At 40.7% G+C, this 19,902-nt stretch overlaps 1 protein-coding gene across 1 annotated transcript; it reads left to right on the forward strand.

Annotated features, from left to right (window-relative positions):
* The first annotated feature begins 9,565 nt into the window (after nt 1-9,565).
* Nucleotides 9,566-19,786, forward strand: LOC121556250 (23 kDa integral membrane protein). The gene is made up of 9 exons (XM_041870148.1): nt 9,566-9,673; nt 10,012-10,071; nt 12,383-12,505; nt 13,050-13,124; nt 13,390-13,485; nt 14,163-14,300; nt 16,183-16,257; nt 18,100-18,183; nt 18,824-19,786. Exons 1-9 carry the CDS (start codon nt 9,614-9,616, stop codon nt 18,941-18,943), a joined length of 831 nt encoding a protein of 276 aa, XP_041726082.1. The 5' UTR covers nt 9,566-9,613; the 3' UTR covers nt 18,944-19,786.
* Nucleotides 19,787-19,902: the final 116 nt, after the last annotated feature.

Genomic DNA, 19,902 nt, shown 5'->3' on the forward strand with positions numbered 1-19,902 from the left:
ATAAATGGAACATGAGCAGTGGAGGCTGCTGAGGGGAGAACGGCTCATAAGAATGGCTGGAATGGTGTCAATGGAATGGTATTAAAAACATGGTTTTAATGTGTTTGATACCATTCCACTCCATTCCATCTATTCCTCTCCATTCCATCCAATCCTCTCCATTCCATCATTCTACTCCTTCCATCCATTCCACTCCATTCCACCCACTCCATTCCTCTCCATTCCACCCCAATCCACTCCATCATTCTACTCCTTCCATCCATTCCACTCCATTCCATGCTAGTACATGCGCAGGTCAAATACACAGCTGGAACACAGATTTATGGTGTTTACATGTCATAATAATTTGAAAGACTGCTCAGAAAACCAAATGTTTCAATCGGCGTATGCTTACTACAGTTTTGACCTTACGCCAATTAAGATAAGATAAGCGGAGTGGTAAGGTGTTTCTTTTGACTTCTTTCTTTGGGGGGAGGGGTTGGGGTAGATCAGTGAAGGAAAAGCAGCCAACAAGTGCTCAGCATATGTGGGAACTCCTTCAAGACTGTTGGAAAAGCATTCCAGGTGAAGCTGGTTGAGAGAATACCAACAGTGTGCAAAGCTGTCATCAAGGCAAAGGGTGGCTACATTGAAGAATCTCAAATATAAAATATATTTTGATTTGTTTAACACTTTGGTTACTACATGATTCCATATGTGTCATTTCATAGTTTGGATGTCTTCACTATTATTCTACAATGTAGAAAATAGTAAAAATAAAGAAAAACCCTTGAATGAGTAGCTGTGTCCAAACTTTTGACTGGTACTGTATATACAGTGCCTTCGGAAAGTATTCAGACCCCTTGACTTTTTCCACATTTTGTTACGTTACAGCCTTATTCTAAAATTGATTAAATTGTGTTTTCCCCTCATTAATCTGCACACAACAAGCCATAATGCCAAAGAAAAAACAGGTTTTTATCATTTCTTTCAAAACACCCCCGGAAGAAATCACATTTACATAATATTCTGACCCTTTACTCAATACTTTGTTGAAGCACCTTTGGCAGCGATTACAGCCTCAAGTCTTCTTGGGTATGACGCTACAAGCTTGGCACACCTGTATTTGGGGAGATTCTCCCATTCTTCTCTGCAGATCCTCTCAAGCTCTGTCAGGTTGGATGGGGAGTGTTGCTGCACAGCTTTTTTCAGGTCTCTCCAGAGATGTTCGATCAGGTTCAAGTCCAGGCTCTGGCTGGGCCACTCATGGACATTCAGAGACTTGTCCCGAAGCCACTCCTGCGTTGGCTTGGCTGTGTGCTAAGGGTCGTTGTCCAGTTGGAAGGTGAACCTTCACCCCAGTCTGAGGTCCTGAGCGCTCTGGAGCAGGTTTTCATCAAGGATCTCTCTGTACTTTGCTCCATTCATCTTTCCCTCGATCCTGACTAGTCTCCCAGTCCCTGCCGCATGATGCTGCCACCACCATGCTTCACCGTAGGGATGGTGCCAGGTTTCCTCCAGACATGACGCTTGGCATTCAGACCAGAGTTCAATCTTGGTTTCATCAGACCAGAGAATCTTGTTTCTCATAGTCTGAGAGTCCTTTAGGTGCCTTTTGGCAAACTCCAAGCGGGCTGTCATGTGCCTTTTACTGAGGAGTGGCTTCCGTCTGGCCACTCTACCATAAAGGCCTGATTGGTGGAGTGCTGCAGAGATGGTTGTCCTCCAGAGGAACTCTTGAGCTCTGTCAGAGTGACCATCGGGTTCTTGGTCACCTCCCTGACCAAGGCCCTTCTCCCCCAATTGCTCAGTTTGGCCGGGTGGCCAGCTCTAGGAAGAGTGTTGGTGGTTCCAAACTTCTTCCATTTAAGAATGATGGAGGCCACTGTATTCTTGGGGACCTTCAATGCTGCAGAAGTATTTTGGTACCCTTCCCCAGATCTGTGCCTCGACACAATCCTGTCTCGGAGCTCTACGGAGAATTCCTTCCACTTCATGGCTTGGTTTTTGCTCTGACATGCACTGTCAACTGTGGGGACCTTATATGGACAGGTGTGTGCCTTTCCAAATCATGTCCAATCAATTGAATTTACCACAGGTGGACTCCAATCAAGTTGTAGAAACATCTCAAGGATGATCAATGGAAACAGGATGCACCGGATGTCAATATCGAGTCTGATAGCAAAGGGTCTGAATACTTATGCAAATGCAAAGACATTCCTAAAATCCTATTTTCGCTTTGTCATTATGTGGTACTGTGTGTAGATTGCTAAAGAATTATAATATTTAATCAATTTTAGAACAAGGCTGTAACGTAACAAAATGTGGAAAAAGTAAAGGGGTCTGAATACTTTCCGAAGGCACTGTATCTTTACTGACTAGTTCAAGTATGCCCAGTTTATCATTTATCGACTTTAACAGATCGGTTTCCACCCTCAGCATTCCCGGTGGTGACGAGCATAAATCGTCTGTGTCCATCGAGGAGTCTGGTTTTCTTTGATTTGATTGGTTCTCCATGTTTACTCTCCGTTGGGTGTTGATTGTTTTGGTAATATTGGTCGATACATTTCTCTAACCTTATAATTTTTTCCGTATTTGTTATCCAGATTGAAGGTTATTGCCAACAGGTATGTGGAGTGAAGTGCTAATATTTAGTCCAACTTTCAGATATCGAATGTAATGTTTTCATCTTGAGGAGAGCTGCATCGCTGTGTTCAGTCCTCCATCTTCTCTCCTATCGTCACCAGAGTAAGGAATTAACATAACTATTGCATAATCTGCCTACTGCCATAATCAGTTTCATATCCAATGATTAGTGTGCATGTAAAAGGTACTCAATGATTCTCTACACTATTCAGTGCTCGTTTCCTCACATAAACTGAAATTGAACGAACCTGTAGAATTTTAGCAACCAGGAAATGACAGAGCAATTTCCACTAGATAACACAGCCACAAAGTCAGAACAGCTTTTCACATTTTGACGGCGGTAGAAATCAATAGGTGAATATCACAGCCAATCACAACGCTGGCGGGTAAGTAATACTGTGAAATTACAATACAAAACATCTAATAAATCCTATGTGTAGCACCTTTAAATGTGCACCGCTTTGGGTCCCAGGACCAGGATTGGGAAACACTGTGTTAATCAAATCAAATCAAATTGTATTTGTCACATACACGTGTTTAGCAGATGTTATTGCGGGTGTAGCGAAATGCTTGTGCTTCTAGCTCCGACAGTGCAGTAATATCTAACAAGTACACACAAATCTAGTAAGGAATGGAATTTAAGAATATATACATATATGGACGAGCAATGACAGAGCGGCATGGACTAAGATACAGTAGAATATTATAGGATAGAATACAGTATATACATATGAGATGAGCAGTGCAAGATATGTAAACATTATTAAAGTGACTAGTGTTCCATTTCTTAAAGTGGCCAGTGATTTTAATAGGCAGCAGCAGCAGCCTCTAATGTGCTAGTGATGGCTATTTAACAGTCCGATGGCCTTGAGATAGAAGCTGTTTTTCATTCTCTCGGTCCCAGCTTTGATGCACCTGTACTGACCTCTCCATCTGGACGACAGCGGGGTGAACAGGCAAAAAGAAGGTTAGAAAAATAGGCTTACATTTATATTTCATCTGCTGTAATATCCTTTGGATGAACACCAGACTATTGTCATCAATCTACAGAAGACAGACATTTTAGCAGAAAAGGAATAGGTATATTCATAATACTACAGTCTCTTAGCTGCAGTTGCTCTGCCTTTGAACACCGCCAACACACCTGATTCAAATAATCAAAGGCTTGATGGTTGGTTGAATCAAGTGCTGTGGTGCTATTTGCAAAAACCCTTTGGGTTCCCAGGTCCAGAATTGGGAAAGACTGCATTAACAAGTGTTTCATGCTGTGTATTTGAGTAATAATGACGGCTGAGCTTTGAAGGACCTAGATCAGGGATGGGCAACTTCGATTGGGGGCCACAAAAAAAAAACGGAACTCATCATGAGGGGGCCGCAGTGGCTCGTGGGTCTGCATACCCACCCCGGTCGGTAATTCGACCATGATTACTACAAGTTTAAATAGCTGGCCGCTAGACTAATTCACCAATCTAAAGAAATGTAGCTGACATGGGCTAATTGAGTGACTTCTGATGCACAACCAAAATTTCAAAATTGCACCTCGTGTATTCTATTATTCTAACAGTAAGTTGAGAACACGACTGAGTTAAAATAATAATAATAATAATAATAATAATATGAATTGGTCCGTGGGCCTGCAGAAGCATACAAAAAGGGGGCCACCAGTTGCCCATCCCTGACTTAGATGAACGTCTGTCTCCAGTCAGATGGACTATCTTCACAGCCGGTGCGGTTTCCTTTCTCCTCGGCATCACCGGTATGCATGGAGCTCGTAGAACAAGAACTTCCTGATCACGGTACGTTCATCTAAAAAAATCTCTAAATCATCAAAAATACGTTCATCACAAAATAATCTCAAATATGTTCATCTGAAAATCTAGAAATAATCTCAAATATGTTCATCTGAAAATCTCCAACCAAAATCTCATTAATGTCAACTAATGAAATACACCCCTTTATTATTCAATGATTTAAAATCTAAGATCAAGTATTAAAATGTTTTATTATTTACGTTATTCATGAGATGATGTAGTTTTCAGTTGGATCTTGTCTTCGATGCCTTGGACTGGGGTTTCTGGCCTACTACCTTCCTCCACAGGTAGGACAGAATTACAAGTTCTAGTCCATAAAAATAAACAAATATTTTAAAACATTGGTATTTACAGTGGGGAAAAAAGTATTTAGTCAGCCACCAATTGTGCAAGTTCTCCCACTTAAAAAGATGAGAGAGGCCTGTAATTTTCATCATAGGTACACGTCAACTATTACAGACAAAATTAGAAGAAAAAAATCCAGAAAATCACATTGTAGGATTTTTAATGAATTTATTTGCAAATTATGGTGGAAAATAAGTATTTGGTCAATAACAAAAGTTTCTCAATACTTTGTTATATACCCTTTGTTGGCAATGACACAGGTCAAACGTTTTCTGTAAATCTTCACAAGGTTTTCACACACTGTTGCTGGTATTTTGGCCCATTCCTCCATGCAGATCTCCTCTAGAGCAGTGATGTTTTTTGGGCTGTCGCTGGGCAACACGGACTTTCAACTCCCTCCAAAGATTTTCTATGGGGTTGAGATCTGGAGACTGGCTAGGCCACTCCAGGACCTTGAAATGCTTCTTACGAAGCCACTCCTTCGTTGCCCGGGCGGTGTGTTTGGGATCATTGTCATGCTGAAAGACCCAGCCAGGTTTCATCTTCAATGCCCTTGCTGATGGAAGGAAGTTTTCACTCAAAATCTCACGATACATGGCCCCATTCATTATTTCCTTTACACGGATCAGTCGTCCTGGTCCCTTTGCAGAAAAACAGCCCCAAAGCATGATGTTTCCACCCCCATGCTTCACAGTAGGTATGGTGTTCTTTGGATGCAACTCAGCATTCTTTGTCCTCCAAACACGACGAGTTGAGTTTTTACCAAAAAGTTATATTTTGGTTTCATCTGACCATATGACATTCTCCCAATCCTCTTCTGGATCATCCAAATGCACTCTAGCAAACTTCAGACGGGCCTGGACATGTACTGGCTTAAGCAGGGGGACACGTCTGGCACTGCAGGATTTGAGTCCCTGGCGGCGTAGTGTGTTACTGATGGTAGGCTTTGTTACTTTGGTCCCAGCTCTCTGCAGGTCATTCACTAGGTCCCCCCATGTGGTTCTGGGATTTTTGCTCACCGTTCTTGTGATCATTTTGACCCCACGGGGTGAGATCTTGCGTGGAGCCCCAGATCGAGGGAGATTATCAGTGGTCTTGTATGTCTTCCATTTCCTAATAATTGCTCCCACAGTTGATTTCTTCAAACCAAGCTGCTTACCTATTGCAGATTCAGTCTTCCCAGCCTGGTGCAGGTCTACAATTTTGTTTCTGGTGTCCTTTGACAGCTCTTTGGTCTTGGCCATAGTGGAGTTTGGAGTGTGACTGTTTGAGGTTGTGGACAGGTGTATTTTATACTGATAACAAGTTCAAACAGGTGCCATTAATACAGGTAACGAGTGGAGGACAGAGGAGCCTCTTAAAGAAGTTGTTACAGGTCTGTGAGAGCCAGAAATCTTGCTTGTTTGTAGGTGACCAAATACTTATTTTCCACCATAATTTGCAAATAAATTCATTAAAAATCCTACCATGTGATTTTCTGGATTTTTTCCCCTTAATTTGTCTGCCATAGTTGACGTGTACCTATGATGAAAATTACAGGCCTCTCTCATCTTTTTAAGTGGGAGAACTTGCAATATTGGTGGCTGACTAAATCCTTTTTTTCCCCACTGTATTTAATTGTGTCCAATCATTTTTATTTTATTTATTTTTTTAAGTTTCCAAATATGATGAAAGCCTTGTATTAAAAGTACATCTCAGTGCACACAAACCATTGTAAGTTACTTCTACCACAAGTAGGACAGAATTACAAGTTCATGTCCATTTTCAAGTTTTTTTTATTATTTAAAAACAACATTGGTATTTATTGATTTCTGTATTTTTTATTTGTATTTATTAGGGATCCCCAGTAGCTGTTGCCATGGCAGCATCTACTCTTCCTGTGGTCCAAACATATTAAAGCACTTACATTACATATAAAACAAAAGATAAAACAATACATCATATAACATTACTACACCACTACATATCTACAATACAAAATGTAGAGTACCACCATACGACAATATTACAATGTATGCGTATGCGTGTGTCTGTACCTGTGTGTGTGTCTCTTCACAGTCCCGCTGTTCCATAAGGTGTATTATTACCTGATTTAAAAAAAAATCTGATTCTACTGCTTGCATCAGTTACCTGATGTAGACTAGAGTTCCATGTAGTACTGTGCACCTCCCATAGTCTGTTCTGGACTTGGGGATTATGAAGTGTCCAATCAATATATATTTTTTCTCCAGTTTCCAACTATGATGAAAGCCCGGTATGAAAACTACATCCCTTTGGACACAAATGGAAAAGATCTGGTACCAGAACTGATGGAATTACAAACCATTGTAAGTTATTTTCTAACAGGATGTGGCTTTCTATGATCAGTTAAACTGGTCTAAACTAGATCAATAGAACACATCTACAGTACTAAAACAATAGAGACACAAATGTTTTTCCTTTTGACCTTTTTTCTTCTTTCTGGTTCCTGTCTTTTAAATGTAACTTACTATTTGTTGGTGGCAGGTAGCTTAGTGGTTAAGAGTGTTGTGCTAGTAACCGAAAGGTCGCTGGTTCTAATCCCCGAGCCGACTAGGTGAAAAATCTGTCGATGTGCCCTTGAGCAAGGCACTTAACCCTAATTGCTCCTGTAAGTCGCTCTGGATAAGAGCGTCTGCTAAATGACCCAAAATGCAAATTTGTTCAATCTGAACAGGGGGAATGCTGTGGATTGGTCAACGGGTATGAAGATCGGGGTTCTCATGTCCCCTCATCCTGTTACTGCTCTCCTCTCCAAGGAGAGTCCTGTGTTCTTACTGAGGTCAGACTGGGTCTTTACATCTACAGAAATTAGACTATGACAAGCTCCTCCCATGCTGCCATCCACACAAGCTCCTCCCATGCTGCCTTCCACACAAGCTCCTCCCATGCTGCCTTCCACACAAGCTCCTCCCATGCCGCCTTCAACCACATGCTCCTCCCTACACCAGCATTTATCAACCGCCACCTCCTCCGTACCAGGATGTTGGAAAAACTAAAGGGATGTGACTGACCAGCGAACCCCATGTGGAATTTCGTAATTGTTTTTAAATTAGGTTAGGGTTTGGGGTTAGTTTGTCACATGCTTCCCAGTGGAAACAGTTCGCGCATATATTATGACAACATTTTGTGACGTTTGTTTTTCATCTGTTTGGGCACACCAAAAATATTATTGAGGCAAGTCGAAGTTCGGTAGCCGAAGTCTACGCCCCTTCATTGGTGATTGGTCAACAGTAGTATTCGTAGTAGGAGTACACTGGATTCCGCAATGAAGTGTTTGTTGTCATTTACGGAGTGACGGCTAGTTTTCGTGCACATTTCTTCACTTGAGAAATACTGCGCCAAACATCTTCGTTAGATGTAACATTGCGTGACTAAGACCTCTGCAAAAATGTCAAAATGATTTACAGATTTCTTATCTTACATTAATTCTGACTGACTATATTGAGGAAGTGTATACTGAGTCAGAAAGTTACAGACGCACAAATATCATACCCCCAAGACATGCTAACCTCTCACCATTACAATAACATGGGAGTTTAGCATTTTTTTGGGGGTATAATATTTGTGCGTCTAACTTTCTCACTCATCATTATTCACCACTTATTCAGGATTATCCGTAATCCTGATGGCATCCACATTAAATGTAAAAGTGTTTAGAAACATATTCTATTCTTATTTACAATAAAAGTGACTCCAAAATGACACAATATATTATTTACCATTAATTTCTATTGGGCACAACATAATCTGAAACACAACCAAAACCAACAGCCCAATTCAGATTTTTTTTTCTCTCCACTAATTGGTCTTCTGACCAATCACATCAGATCTTTTCACTTTAGATCTTTTTCAGAGCTGATCTGATTGGTCAAAAAGACCAATTAGTGAAAAAAATGGATCAGAATTGGTCTGCCTGTGTAAACACAGCCAAAGTGCTGCAGTGGCCTTGAGTAATCTTATCCCACCATTTCACATACTCTCTAAGAGCTTCCCGTCTACACTTGCGGCGTTGACCCCGAAAAAAAATCTAAAAACTTCCACTTCAATGCTACTGAATTTGGCAACTATGACTGAAATATTAATCTTTTAGAAAATAATTAAATTGAAAAAGGTGTTTATGTTCTCTGTTTAATGGCAGTGCCCTTGACTTGGACGTCTGATTACAAATGGCATTCCTTTCTGAACTCGTCGGCTCATTGTTACGCTGTGCAGACTGAAGGTCCCAGCTCCTTCACAGAGCGAGGTAGCAGAGCCAATCATATGAGGGGCGTTTAAGTTATGCACTGGACTGTATCCACTGAAAACAAATATTTGCTTTTTCAACTTACTATTTCAAGTTATTGTGCTGCATCAAGTATTCTGAGTTATATCAACTTAAAAAATGTTCAGTTATCCTAACCTACACCACATTTAGTTTGATTAATATAAGTACAGCGTCTACTATGTTTTCATCTAATTCACTAGGAAGAGGAACCTACAGATGCCCAGACAAGTGTTAATGCTTCCCTTAACGCCAGATAAAGGCCAAGTTTCACTAAAGTGTTTTCAACTGGCAAGAGGAAAAGAAAACTCCTTATTTTGATCAGTTTCTTCTGCTGTAGTTGGTAACCAAGGGCTTTCTGCCAATGCACATAGTAGTTAAAGAAACAACCTTCCAAACTTGGTCATTTTCCACCCTCTAACAGAAACAAGTTGAAGGGTCCTCTTTTAAACACAGTAAATCACCACGCAGGGTCCTGCGTTCAGTCCGTTATACGTCCAGTTATAGTTTGAAGCAACTGTTTTGGGATCGAGGACTTATTTATCCCACTATGGGGAATGGCAGAACTTACGTGAGAGGACTATGCATCACTTTCAATGTCCTGCTTCTGGTAAGTATGTGACCGGATTACATTTAAGTGTTTTGACCTGCTGGTTCTGATTTATTTTTTGTTTATTATTTAGTTAGTTAGTTAATGGGTTATGTTATGGATTCATCATTATAACAGTGTAGAAATCACATTAAAAGCACTTGTGTGACATTTAGTAACTAAAAAAGGTAATTGAAAAACAAAACGTTAGTCTAAAGTGCAATACAAAATTGAAAACATATTGAAGTATATCTATATTGTATAATATGCAGTGTAGTATGTTGCCAATAATGACATCATACGGTATCCTAATACATATGAAACATACCGTAACATACCTAAAATATCTATACTTCCAGGTATCTGGTGTCTTTCTGTTTGTAGTTGGGGTTTCATACAGCTTTCAACACCCTCCTGAGGTAAGAACTGGACAAATGTGGGTTTTTTTTTGGTTTTTTTTTATCTCAGAAGAGTTTCTTCTGCTGCCACAAAATTCTTTATGTAATAAAATAATAACACAATTTACAATTAATTGTAAATTACCAAAGTTGTCAGGTCATTTAACTGACCTTAACATTTCCTGATGTGAAATTACATTGTAAAAACCTACAGTACGTCACCTAAAGTGATTTTGACAGCAACACGAAGATGCAACAATACTGTATCCTGCTCTTCCTTTCTCAGATGTTAAAGGCTCATTCAGAAAGTATTCAGACCCCTTGACTTTTCCCACATTTTGTTACGTTACAGCCTTATTCTAAAATGGATTAAATTGTTTTTCCCCCCTCATCAATCTACACACAATACCCCATAATGACAAAGCAAAAACTGGTTTTTAGACATTTTTGCTGATTTATAAAAAAAAACCGGAAATATCACATTTACATAAATATTCAGACATTTTACTCAGTACTTTGTTGAAGCACCTTTGGCAGCGATTACAGCCTCGAGTCTTCTTGGGTATGACGCTACAAGCTTGGCACACTTGTATTTGGGGAGTTTCTCCAATTCCTCTCTGCAGATCCTCTCAAGCTCTGTCAGGTTGGATGGGGAGCTGTGATAAGGTGGTGTTGAAGGAGTCAGGCGCAGGAGGGTAAATCACAGAAACAGGCTTTAATCAGAAAAATACAGGTTTACGCAGAAATGCCTCAAACACACTCCGGGGCACAAAACAGGTGCACTGGAAAATACAAGGCACACGGGAAAAATACTCCCGTCGATACCAAATACAAGAGCTCCACCGAGCTACTAACCTCCACAACAAACAATCACCCACAAGGACAAGGGGGCAGAGGGAACACTTATACATGGACTAATTAGGGGAATAGAACCAGGTGTGTGTGATTGACAAGATAATTGATATGATGATTGGGGCGGCAGTGGTTAGCACTCCGGTGACGACGAACAGCGAAGCCTGCCCGAACAAGGAGGGGAGGCAGCCTCGGCGGAAGTCGTTACAGGAGCGTTGCTACACAGCTATTTTCAGGTCTCTCCAGAGATGTTTGATCGGGTTCAAGTCCCGGCTCTGGCTGGGCCACTCATGGACATTCAGAGACTTGTCCTGATGCCAATCCGGCGTTGTCTTAGCTGTGTGCTTAGGGTCGTTGTCCTGCTGGAAGGTGAACCTTCGCTCCAGTCGGAGGTCGTGAGCGCTCTGAAACAGGTTTTCATCAAGGATCTCTCTGTACTTTGCTCCGTTCATCTTTGCCTCGATCCTGACTAGTCTCCCAGTCCCTGCCGCTGAAAAACATCCCCACAGCATGATGCTGCCACCACCATGCTTCACCGTAGGGATGGTGCCAGGTTTCCTCCAAACGTGACGCTTGGTATTCAGGCCAAAGAGTTCAAACTTGGTTTCATCAGACCAGAGAATCTTGTTTCTCATGGTCTGAGAGTCTTTAGGTGCCTTTTGGCAAACTCCAAGTGGGCTGTCATGTGCCTTTTACTGAGTAGTGGTTTCCGTCTGGCCACTCTACCATAAAGGCCTAATTGGTGGAGTGCTGCAGAGATGGTTGTCCTTCCATCTCTACAGAGGAACTCTAGAGCTCTGTCAGAGTGACCATCGGGTTCTTGGTTACCTCCCTGACCAAGGCCGTTCTCCCCCGATTGCTCAGTTTGGCCGGGCGGCCAGCTCTAGGAAGAGTCTAGGTGGTTCCAAACTTCTTCCATTTAAGAATGGAGGCCACTGTGTTCTTGAGGACCTTCAATGCAATGAAATTTTTTGGTACCCTTCCCCAGATCTGTGCCTCGACACAATCCTGTCTCGGAGCTCTACGGACAATTCCTTCGACCTCATGGCTTGGTTTTTGCTCTGACATGCACTGTCAACTGTGGGACCTTATATAGACAGGTGTGTGCCTTTCCAAATCATGTCCAATCAATTGAATTTACCACAGGTGGACTCCAATCAAGTTGTAGAAACATCTCAAGGATGATCAATGGAAACAGGATGCACCTGAGCTCAATTTCGAGTCTCATAGCAAAGGGTCTGAATACTTACGTAAATAAGATGTTGTTTTTTTCCCCAAAAAATTCTAAAAACCTGTTTTCACTTTGTCATTACGGGTTGTGTTTAGATTGCAGAGAAAATTGTTTTATTTAATCCATTTTAGAATAAGGCTGTAATGTAACAAAATGTGGAAAAAGTCAAGGGGTCTGAATACTTTCCGAAGGCAGTGTAATTGACCTTTATTGTTTTTTCATTGACCTTTATTATTTGTGTGAGTGCAGTTTGACCATCGGAGTACCCTCCATGAGATGTACGTACTAAATGTGTTTGGACCCATCACTGTACTTTTCTCCATCCTGGGAGGCTACGCTGCCTACAAAGACAAGAGAATACTTCTGATCCTGGTAAGTGTCTCTAAGGCTCCGTTCACACAGGCAGCCCAATTCTGATCATTTGCCCAATTAGTGGCAAAAAACAGATCTGATTGGTCAAAATTCCAATTAGTGGCAAAAAGTTCAGAAATGGGCTACCTGTGTAAATGCAGCCTAACAGGATTGGGCTCAATTCCATTTAAATTCCATTCAATTCAGGATGTACAATTAAATTAGAATTCTGTCTTTTCAATGCTTTTTAATGAGGAAAATGTTGATTTTGGAATTTGGTTTAATTTCTAAATTGACTGGAATTGAAATGGAATTGACAACAACCCTGGTTTCTAACAGCTTAGTCTCATATATCAGAGTTATAGGATTGATTTGTGTTACTATTCAAATTCATCTGATAGTTTTCAAATCAAATCTAGACAAACTATAATAAATGATTAGGACAGGTTTTTTGGGGGGGGAAATGTGCATGTCGTTAACCTGTCTCTGTCTGTCTCTGTCTCTACATCTCTCTCTCTAGCTCTCTCTAAATATATAAATATATATAAAATCTCTCTTTCTACAGTATGTTGTCTTCATGACCTGTGAATTCATAGCCATCGTAATAATCACTGTGCCGATGGTTCGTGCCCAACCAAAGGTACCCACTTCCTTCCCCCAAAAATGTAATTGAGTTAACGATTGTTGTTATGTTAATAAACAGTGAGTGATGTTATAATAAAGTGTTGTTATGTTAATAAACAGTGAGTGATGTTATAATAAACTGTTGGTATGTTAATAAACAGTGAGTGATGTCATAATAACGTGTTGTTATGTTAATAAACAGTGAGTGATGTCATAATAACGTGTTGTTATGTTAATAAACAGTGAGTGATGTCATAATAACGTGTTATTTATTCCTTTAGATGGAGGAGATTCTGGACAGAAGGTTTCACTCTGTGACTCCTCTTCACGATACTGAACCACAGTTCCAGAGGGAGCTGAACAAACTCCAGGCATCAGTAATGATCAATCAATCAATCAATCAATCAATCAATCTGGCTTCAGATCTGTATTAGCTTCAGCCAACTTGTCTGAATTTTGTTAGCGTTGCCAGATCTGTGTTAACTTTAACACCATCATAATTGCCATTAATCCATTTCTTGACAATGGTAGCCAGAATAGTTGGCAAAAACATACAGAGCGGACAATTTTTTCGCTGCAACTCCCCTACGGACCCGGGAGAGGCGAAGGTCGAGAGCCATGCGTCCTCCGAAACACGACCCTGCCAAGCCGCACTGCTTCTTGACACACTGCTCGCTTAACCCGCAAGCCAGCCGCACCAATGTGTCGGAGGAAACACCGTCCAACTGGCGACCGAAGTCAGCTTGCAGGCGCCCAGGCCCGCCACAAGGAGTCGCTAGAGCGCGATGGGACAAGGAAATCCCGGCCGGCCAAACCCTCCCCTAACACGCTGGGCCAATTGTGTGCCGCCGGTCACGGCCAGCTGTGACACAGCCTGGGATCGAACCCGGGTCTGTAGTGACGCCTCAAGCACAGCGATGCAGTGCCTTAGACCGCTGCGCCACTCGGGACGCGACTAATTGTGTTTGTTGTTGTACAATTGAACAAATGTTGATATTTGGAGATTAGTGTTCTTTTTTTTTGGTTGGTTGGTTTATGTTTTTTTGTCCATTAGGATCAATGCTGTGGACTGCGTGGCCACTCAGACTGGGGTTGTCACATTCCACTCTCCTGCTACTGTCCTCTACCTCCTCCAGATGACTCAGTCGACGGTCGTTGTGAGACTGTAAATCCAGGCCTACAGAACACCATGGTGAGCTCACCTACAGTTACCTTACTGTTAGGAGATGGACAAGTAGAGCTAAGGCCGTCTTAACATTGAAGACATTTTAGATGCACAGAGATGACTAATAGCAGCAGCCAACGGATCGAGAAAAACAAAAGATGAAATTGAAATGGAGACATAAGATAGCCTTGGGGCCAGCCTTTAGTCATTTAAATGATAAACAGCTGAGGGATGGGTCTGGAGAAATGTAACCCCTCTCCAATTCATAGACAGAGCTATAGAGGCAAAGACTGACCATCCATGATATCAACATTATAGTTTGGAGGCTATACAGTGTTTGTCTACAAACATTGGAGTAAAACAAGCTTATATTTGGGGTTCTGATGAGGTACGACAGTTGAACTAAGCTCATGAGCCATTTATAAGTTATATTGTTTAAGAATCAATGGGTATATACAGTTGAAGTCTGAAGTTTACGTACACTTAGGTTGGAGTCATTAAAACTTGTTTTTCAACCACTCCACAAATTTCTTGTTAACAAACTATAGTTTTGGCAAGTCGGTTAGGACATCTTCCTTGTGCATGACACAAGTAATTTTTCCAACAATTGTTTACAGACAGATTATTTAACTTATATAATTAACTTTATCACAATTCCAGTCGGTCAGAAATTTACATACACTAAGTTGACTGTGCCTTTAAACAGCTTGGAAAATTCCAGAAAATGATGTCATGGCTTTAGAAGCTTCTGATAGGCTAACTGACATCATTTGAATCAATTGGAGGTTTACCTATGGATTTATTTCAAGGCCTACCTTCAAACTCAGTACCTCTTTGCTTGACATCATAGGAAAATCAAAATAAATCATCCAAGACCTCCGAAAAAAATGTGTAGACCTCCACAAGTCTGGTTCATCCTTGGAAGCAATTTCCAAATGCCTGAAGGTACCACGTTCATCTGTAAAAACAATAGTACGCAAGTATAACACCATGGGACCACGCAGCCGTCATACCGCTCAGGAAGGAGATGCGTTCTGTCTCCTAGAGTTGAACGTATTTTGGTGCAAAAAGTGAAAATCAATCCCAGAATAACAGCAATGGACCTTGTGAAGATGCTGGAGGAAACAGGTACAAAAGTATCTATATCCACAGTAAAACGAGTCCTATATCGACATAACCCGAAAGGCCGCTCAGCAAGGAAGAAGCCACTGCTCCAAAACCGCCATAAAAAAAAGCCAGACTACGGTTTGCAACTGTACATGGGGACAAAGATTGTACTTTTTGGAGAAATGTCCTCTGGTCTGATGAAACAAAAATAGAACTGTTTGGCCATAATGACCATTGGAGGAAAAAGGGGGATGCTTGCATGTCGAAGAACACCATCCCAACCGTGAAGCACGGGGGTGGCAGCATCATGCTGTGGGGGTGCCTTGCTGCAGGAGGGACTGGTGCACTTCACAAAATAGATGGCATCATGAGGAAGGCTACCCAAAACATTTGACCCAAGTTAAACAATTTAAAGGCAATGCTACCAAATACTAATTGAGTGTATGTAAACTTCTGACCCACTGGGAATATAATGAAAGAAATAAAAGCTGAAATAAATAATTCTCTCTACTATTAGTCTGATATTTCACATTCTTAAAATAAAGTGGTGATCCTAACTGACCTAAGACAGGGAATTTTTTACTAGGATTAAATGTGAGGAATTGTGAAAAACTGAGTTCAAATGTATTTGGCTAAGGTATATGTAAACTTCCAACTTCAACTGTATAATACATGTATAATTCCAAAACTGGATGTAGCAACTAAGGATTGTAGCTTTAAACAGACTTGAAACATTACAGAGGCTTGTGGTGACCTATAAAGAAGTTTGATCCCGTTTATCTGTCTCCGTGTTTTTCTGAAGCCAGACTGCCAGAACAATAACACACATGGACAAACTACAACTTCAGTGTCCCAGGAGCGCTGGGTGTACAGCAAGGTAAAGCAATCTTACAGTGGGGAAAAAAAGTATTTAGTCAGCCACCAATATTGCAAGTTCTCCCACTTAAAAAGATGAGAGAGGCCTGTAATTTTCATCATAGGTACACGTCAACTATGACAGACAAATTGAGGGAAAAAAATCCAGAAAATCACATTGTAGGATTTTTAATGAAATTATTTGCAAATTATGGTGGAAAATAAGTATTTGGTCACCTACAAACAAGCAAGATTTCTGGCTCTCACAGACCTGTAACTTCTTCTTTAAGAGGCTCCTCTGTCCTCCACTCGTTACCTGTATTAATGGCACCTGTTTGAACTTGTTATCAGTATAAAAGACACCTGTCCACAACCTCAAACAGTCACACTCCAAACTCCACTATGGCCAAGACCAAAGAGCTGTCAAAGGACACCAGAAACAAAATTGTAGACCTGCACCAGGCTGGGAAGACTGAATCTGCAATAGGTAAGCAGCTTGGTTTGAAGAAATCAACTGTGGGAGCAATTATTAGGAAATGGAAGACATACAAGACCACTGATAATCTCCCTCGATCTGGGGCTCCACGCAAGATCTCACCCCGTGGGGTCAAAATGATCGCAAGAACGGTGATCAAAAATCCCAGAACCACACGGGGGGACCTAGTGAATGACCTGCAGAGAGCTGGGACCAAAGTAACAAAGCCTACCATCAGTAACACACTACGCCGCCAGGGACTCAAATCCTGCAGTGCCAGACGTGTCCCCCTGCTTAAGCCAGTACATGTCCAGGCCCGTCTGAAGTTTGCTAGAGTGCATTTGGATGATCCAGAAGAGGATTGGGAGAATGTCATATGGTCAGATGAAACCAAAATAGAACTTTTTTGGTAAAAACTCAACTCGTCGTGTTTGGAGGACAAAGAATGGTGAGTTGCATCCAAAGAACACCATACCTACTGTGAAGCATGGGGGTGGAAACATCATGCTTTGGGGCTGTTTTTCTGCAAAGGGACCAGGACGACTGATCCGTGTAAAGGAAAGAATGAATGAGGCCATGTATCGTGAGATTTTGAGTGAAAACTTCCTTCCATCAGCAAGGGCATTGAAGATGAAACCTGGCTGGGTCTTTCAGCATGACAATGATCCCAAACACACCGCCCGGGCAACGAAGGAGTGGCTTCGTAAGAAGCATTTCAAGGTCCTGGAGTGGCCTAGCCAGTCTCCAGATCTCAACCCCATAGAAAATCTTTGGAGGGAGTTGAAAGTCCGTGTTGCCCAGCGACAGCCCAAAAAACATCACTGCTCTAGAGGAGATCTGCATGGAGGAATGGGCCAAAATACCAGCAACAGTGTGTGAAAACCTTGTGAAGACTTACAGAAAACGTTTGACCTGTGTCATTGCCAACAAAGGGTATATAACAAAGTATTGAGAAACTTTTGTTATTGACCAAATACTTATTTTACACCATAATTTGCAAATAAATTCATAAAAAATCCTACAATGTGATTTTCTGGAGTTTTTTTTTCTCATTTTGTCTGTCATAGTTGACGTGTACCTATGATGAAAATTACAGGCCTCTCTCATCTTTTTAAGTGGGAGAACTTGCACAATTGGTGGCTGACTAAATACTTTTTTCCCCCACTGTATCTGAAAGTTTTTTCTATTTTATTTTGATGCAACAATTTTCAGTGAAAGCTAGCTAGCATTGGACTAAACTGACTCCAAAGTTACATGATAAACCACAAAAGAATTAAGAGAGCTGTTACCACAGAGATACTATTCAATTACTAATATGTAATTGTAATATATAATGAGTTCTATTAACTAATTATATGGCTGTTACAATGCCATCTTTATCTGTTCCAGCCTTGTGGTCCCATCCTGAAGAGACACATGATCCTCCTGATTCAGATCATGATCGGATTCATCTCTACATTTGCCACCACTATGGTATGACCACTGATTTGTATTGTTTAATGTTGATTCATGTTTTATTTTAAAGCTACTGCTGTTATTGTTTTAAATGTTTAATTTTGATTCATGTTTTATTTTGATGCTTCTGTTATTGTTTTAATGTTTAATGTTGATTCATGTTTTATTGTGATGCTACTGTTATTGTTTTCATGTTTAATGTTGATTAATGTTTTATTGTGATGCTACCGTTGTTTTAATGTTTCATGTTGATTCATGTTTTATTGTGATGCTACTGTTATTGTTTTAATGTTTAATGTTGATTCATGTTTTATTGTGATGCTACTGTTATTGTTTTAATGTTTCATGTTGATTCATGTTTTATTGTGAAGCTACTGTTATTGTTTTATTGTTTAATGTTGATTCATGTTTTATTGTGAAGCTACTATTACCTCCCCAGGTGTTATGTCTTTAGATGCAAGACAAGTGTAGCATTTAGCACAACTATGGTTCAATACCACAATGTGGACTCATTGTTGTGGATATGAGTGAATAAAAAGCACATTATTCTGTGAAAATTTCTATATGTTATATTATGTTTTGTTATTTTTATTTTAACGTGTTATACATTGTAAATAAACGGGAACATTTCAACTTGATCTGTTCCACTGTATTCCAGATTGCTGCCATCGTGATGTCTCTGGTACTGCTGGCCCTCCAGCTTCGGTCCACAGAGCCACCGCTCAACGACAGCCTCGACAGAGTCAAGTACCAACTCAGTCCTCTAGCTCTCACCTGACCTCAGCGTCAACACCACAGATAACCATCCTCTGCATGAGGAGGAGAAGATTATTTATATATATTTTCCAAACTATTATCCTACTGCTGCTCTTTTATTTGGAACACAAGCTACAGTGGAAATCAACACGTCTAAATTCCAGTGCCTGAAACGTTTTTGTTTTTTTATTACACAATAAATGCACTCAAATGAAAAATGCTATTTTAAAGTGTTGCATTGCCACTTGTGGGAGCCAGCCTCTGTTGCACTGTTTGAGAATGTGCATCAGTGGTTAAAGTCTGGGTTTTCTGTGGTTTTCTGTACATGATAAATGCCAGTTGTTCCCCTCAGATCTAACTATTGTACCTTGTTTTTGAAGTGCATTAAAAAAAAGATGAACTGCAAGTTTAATAGTGAGTGCATAAGTGTGGTATCACAATGGTGAATGAATACGGCATTATGAGTATCTGTCCAACACGGTGAAAGGTTTTTCACCCTCGCAAACAACATGTATCATGCCAGTAAACAACTAGCTCAGAGTTAAATGAAATTATATTATATAAATCATTACTGCTTGTTGTAATTCTGTCATAGTAATTTCTGATAAGTCCTATGTTTCTATGACACAGCCAATTTGGTAAGTGGAAACGGGCAGTTATGATTGGACAATGTGATTGGATGAACATAACCTCAAAGAGAGTCCATATAAGAAGATACGCATTAAGGGGTGGTTCCCATAGAAACACCTGACCACGTTAGCTTAGCATGGCTGCCGAGCTAGCTATGTAGAACCATGTCATCGCATTCAGTACTATACACTGCAGTACAGCACTTCCTTTGTAATAAAGTTGTTTATGACAAATATGGATGTGTCAGTTTGTCACTTTCATGGTCATGTAGTGAAGACATATTCAGCTAGTAAAGAAACGGTCTTCAAGATAGCTAATGTATTGAGATTTAGAGGATAAGTACCAACAAGG

This window comes from Coregonus clupeaformis, chromosome 28 (assembly GCF_020615455.1).
Source record: "Coregonus clupeaformis isolate EN_2021a chromosome 28, ASM2061545v1, whole genome shotgun sequence".
Lineage (NCBI taxonomy): Eukaryota > Metazoa > Chordata > Actinopteri > Salmoniformes > Salmonidae > Coregonus > Coregonus clupeaformis.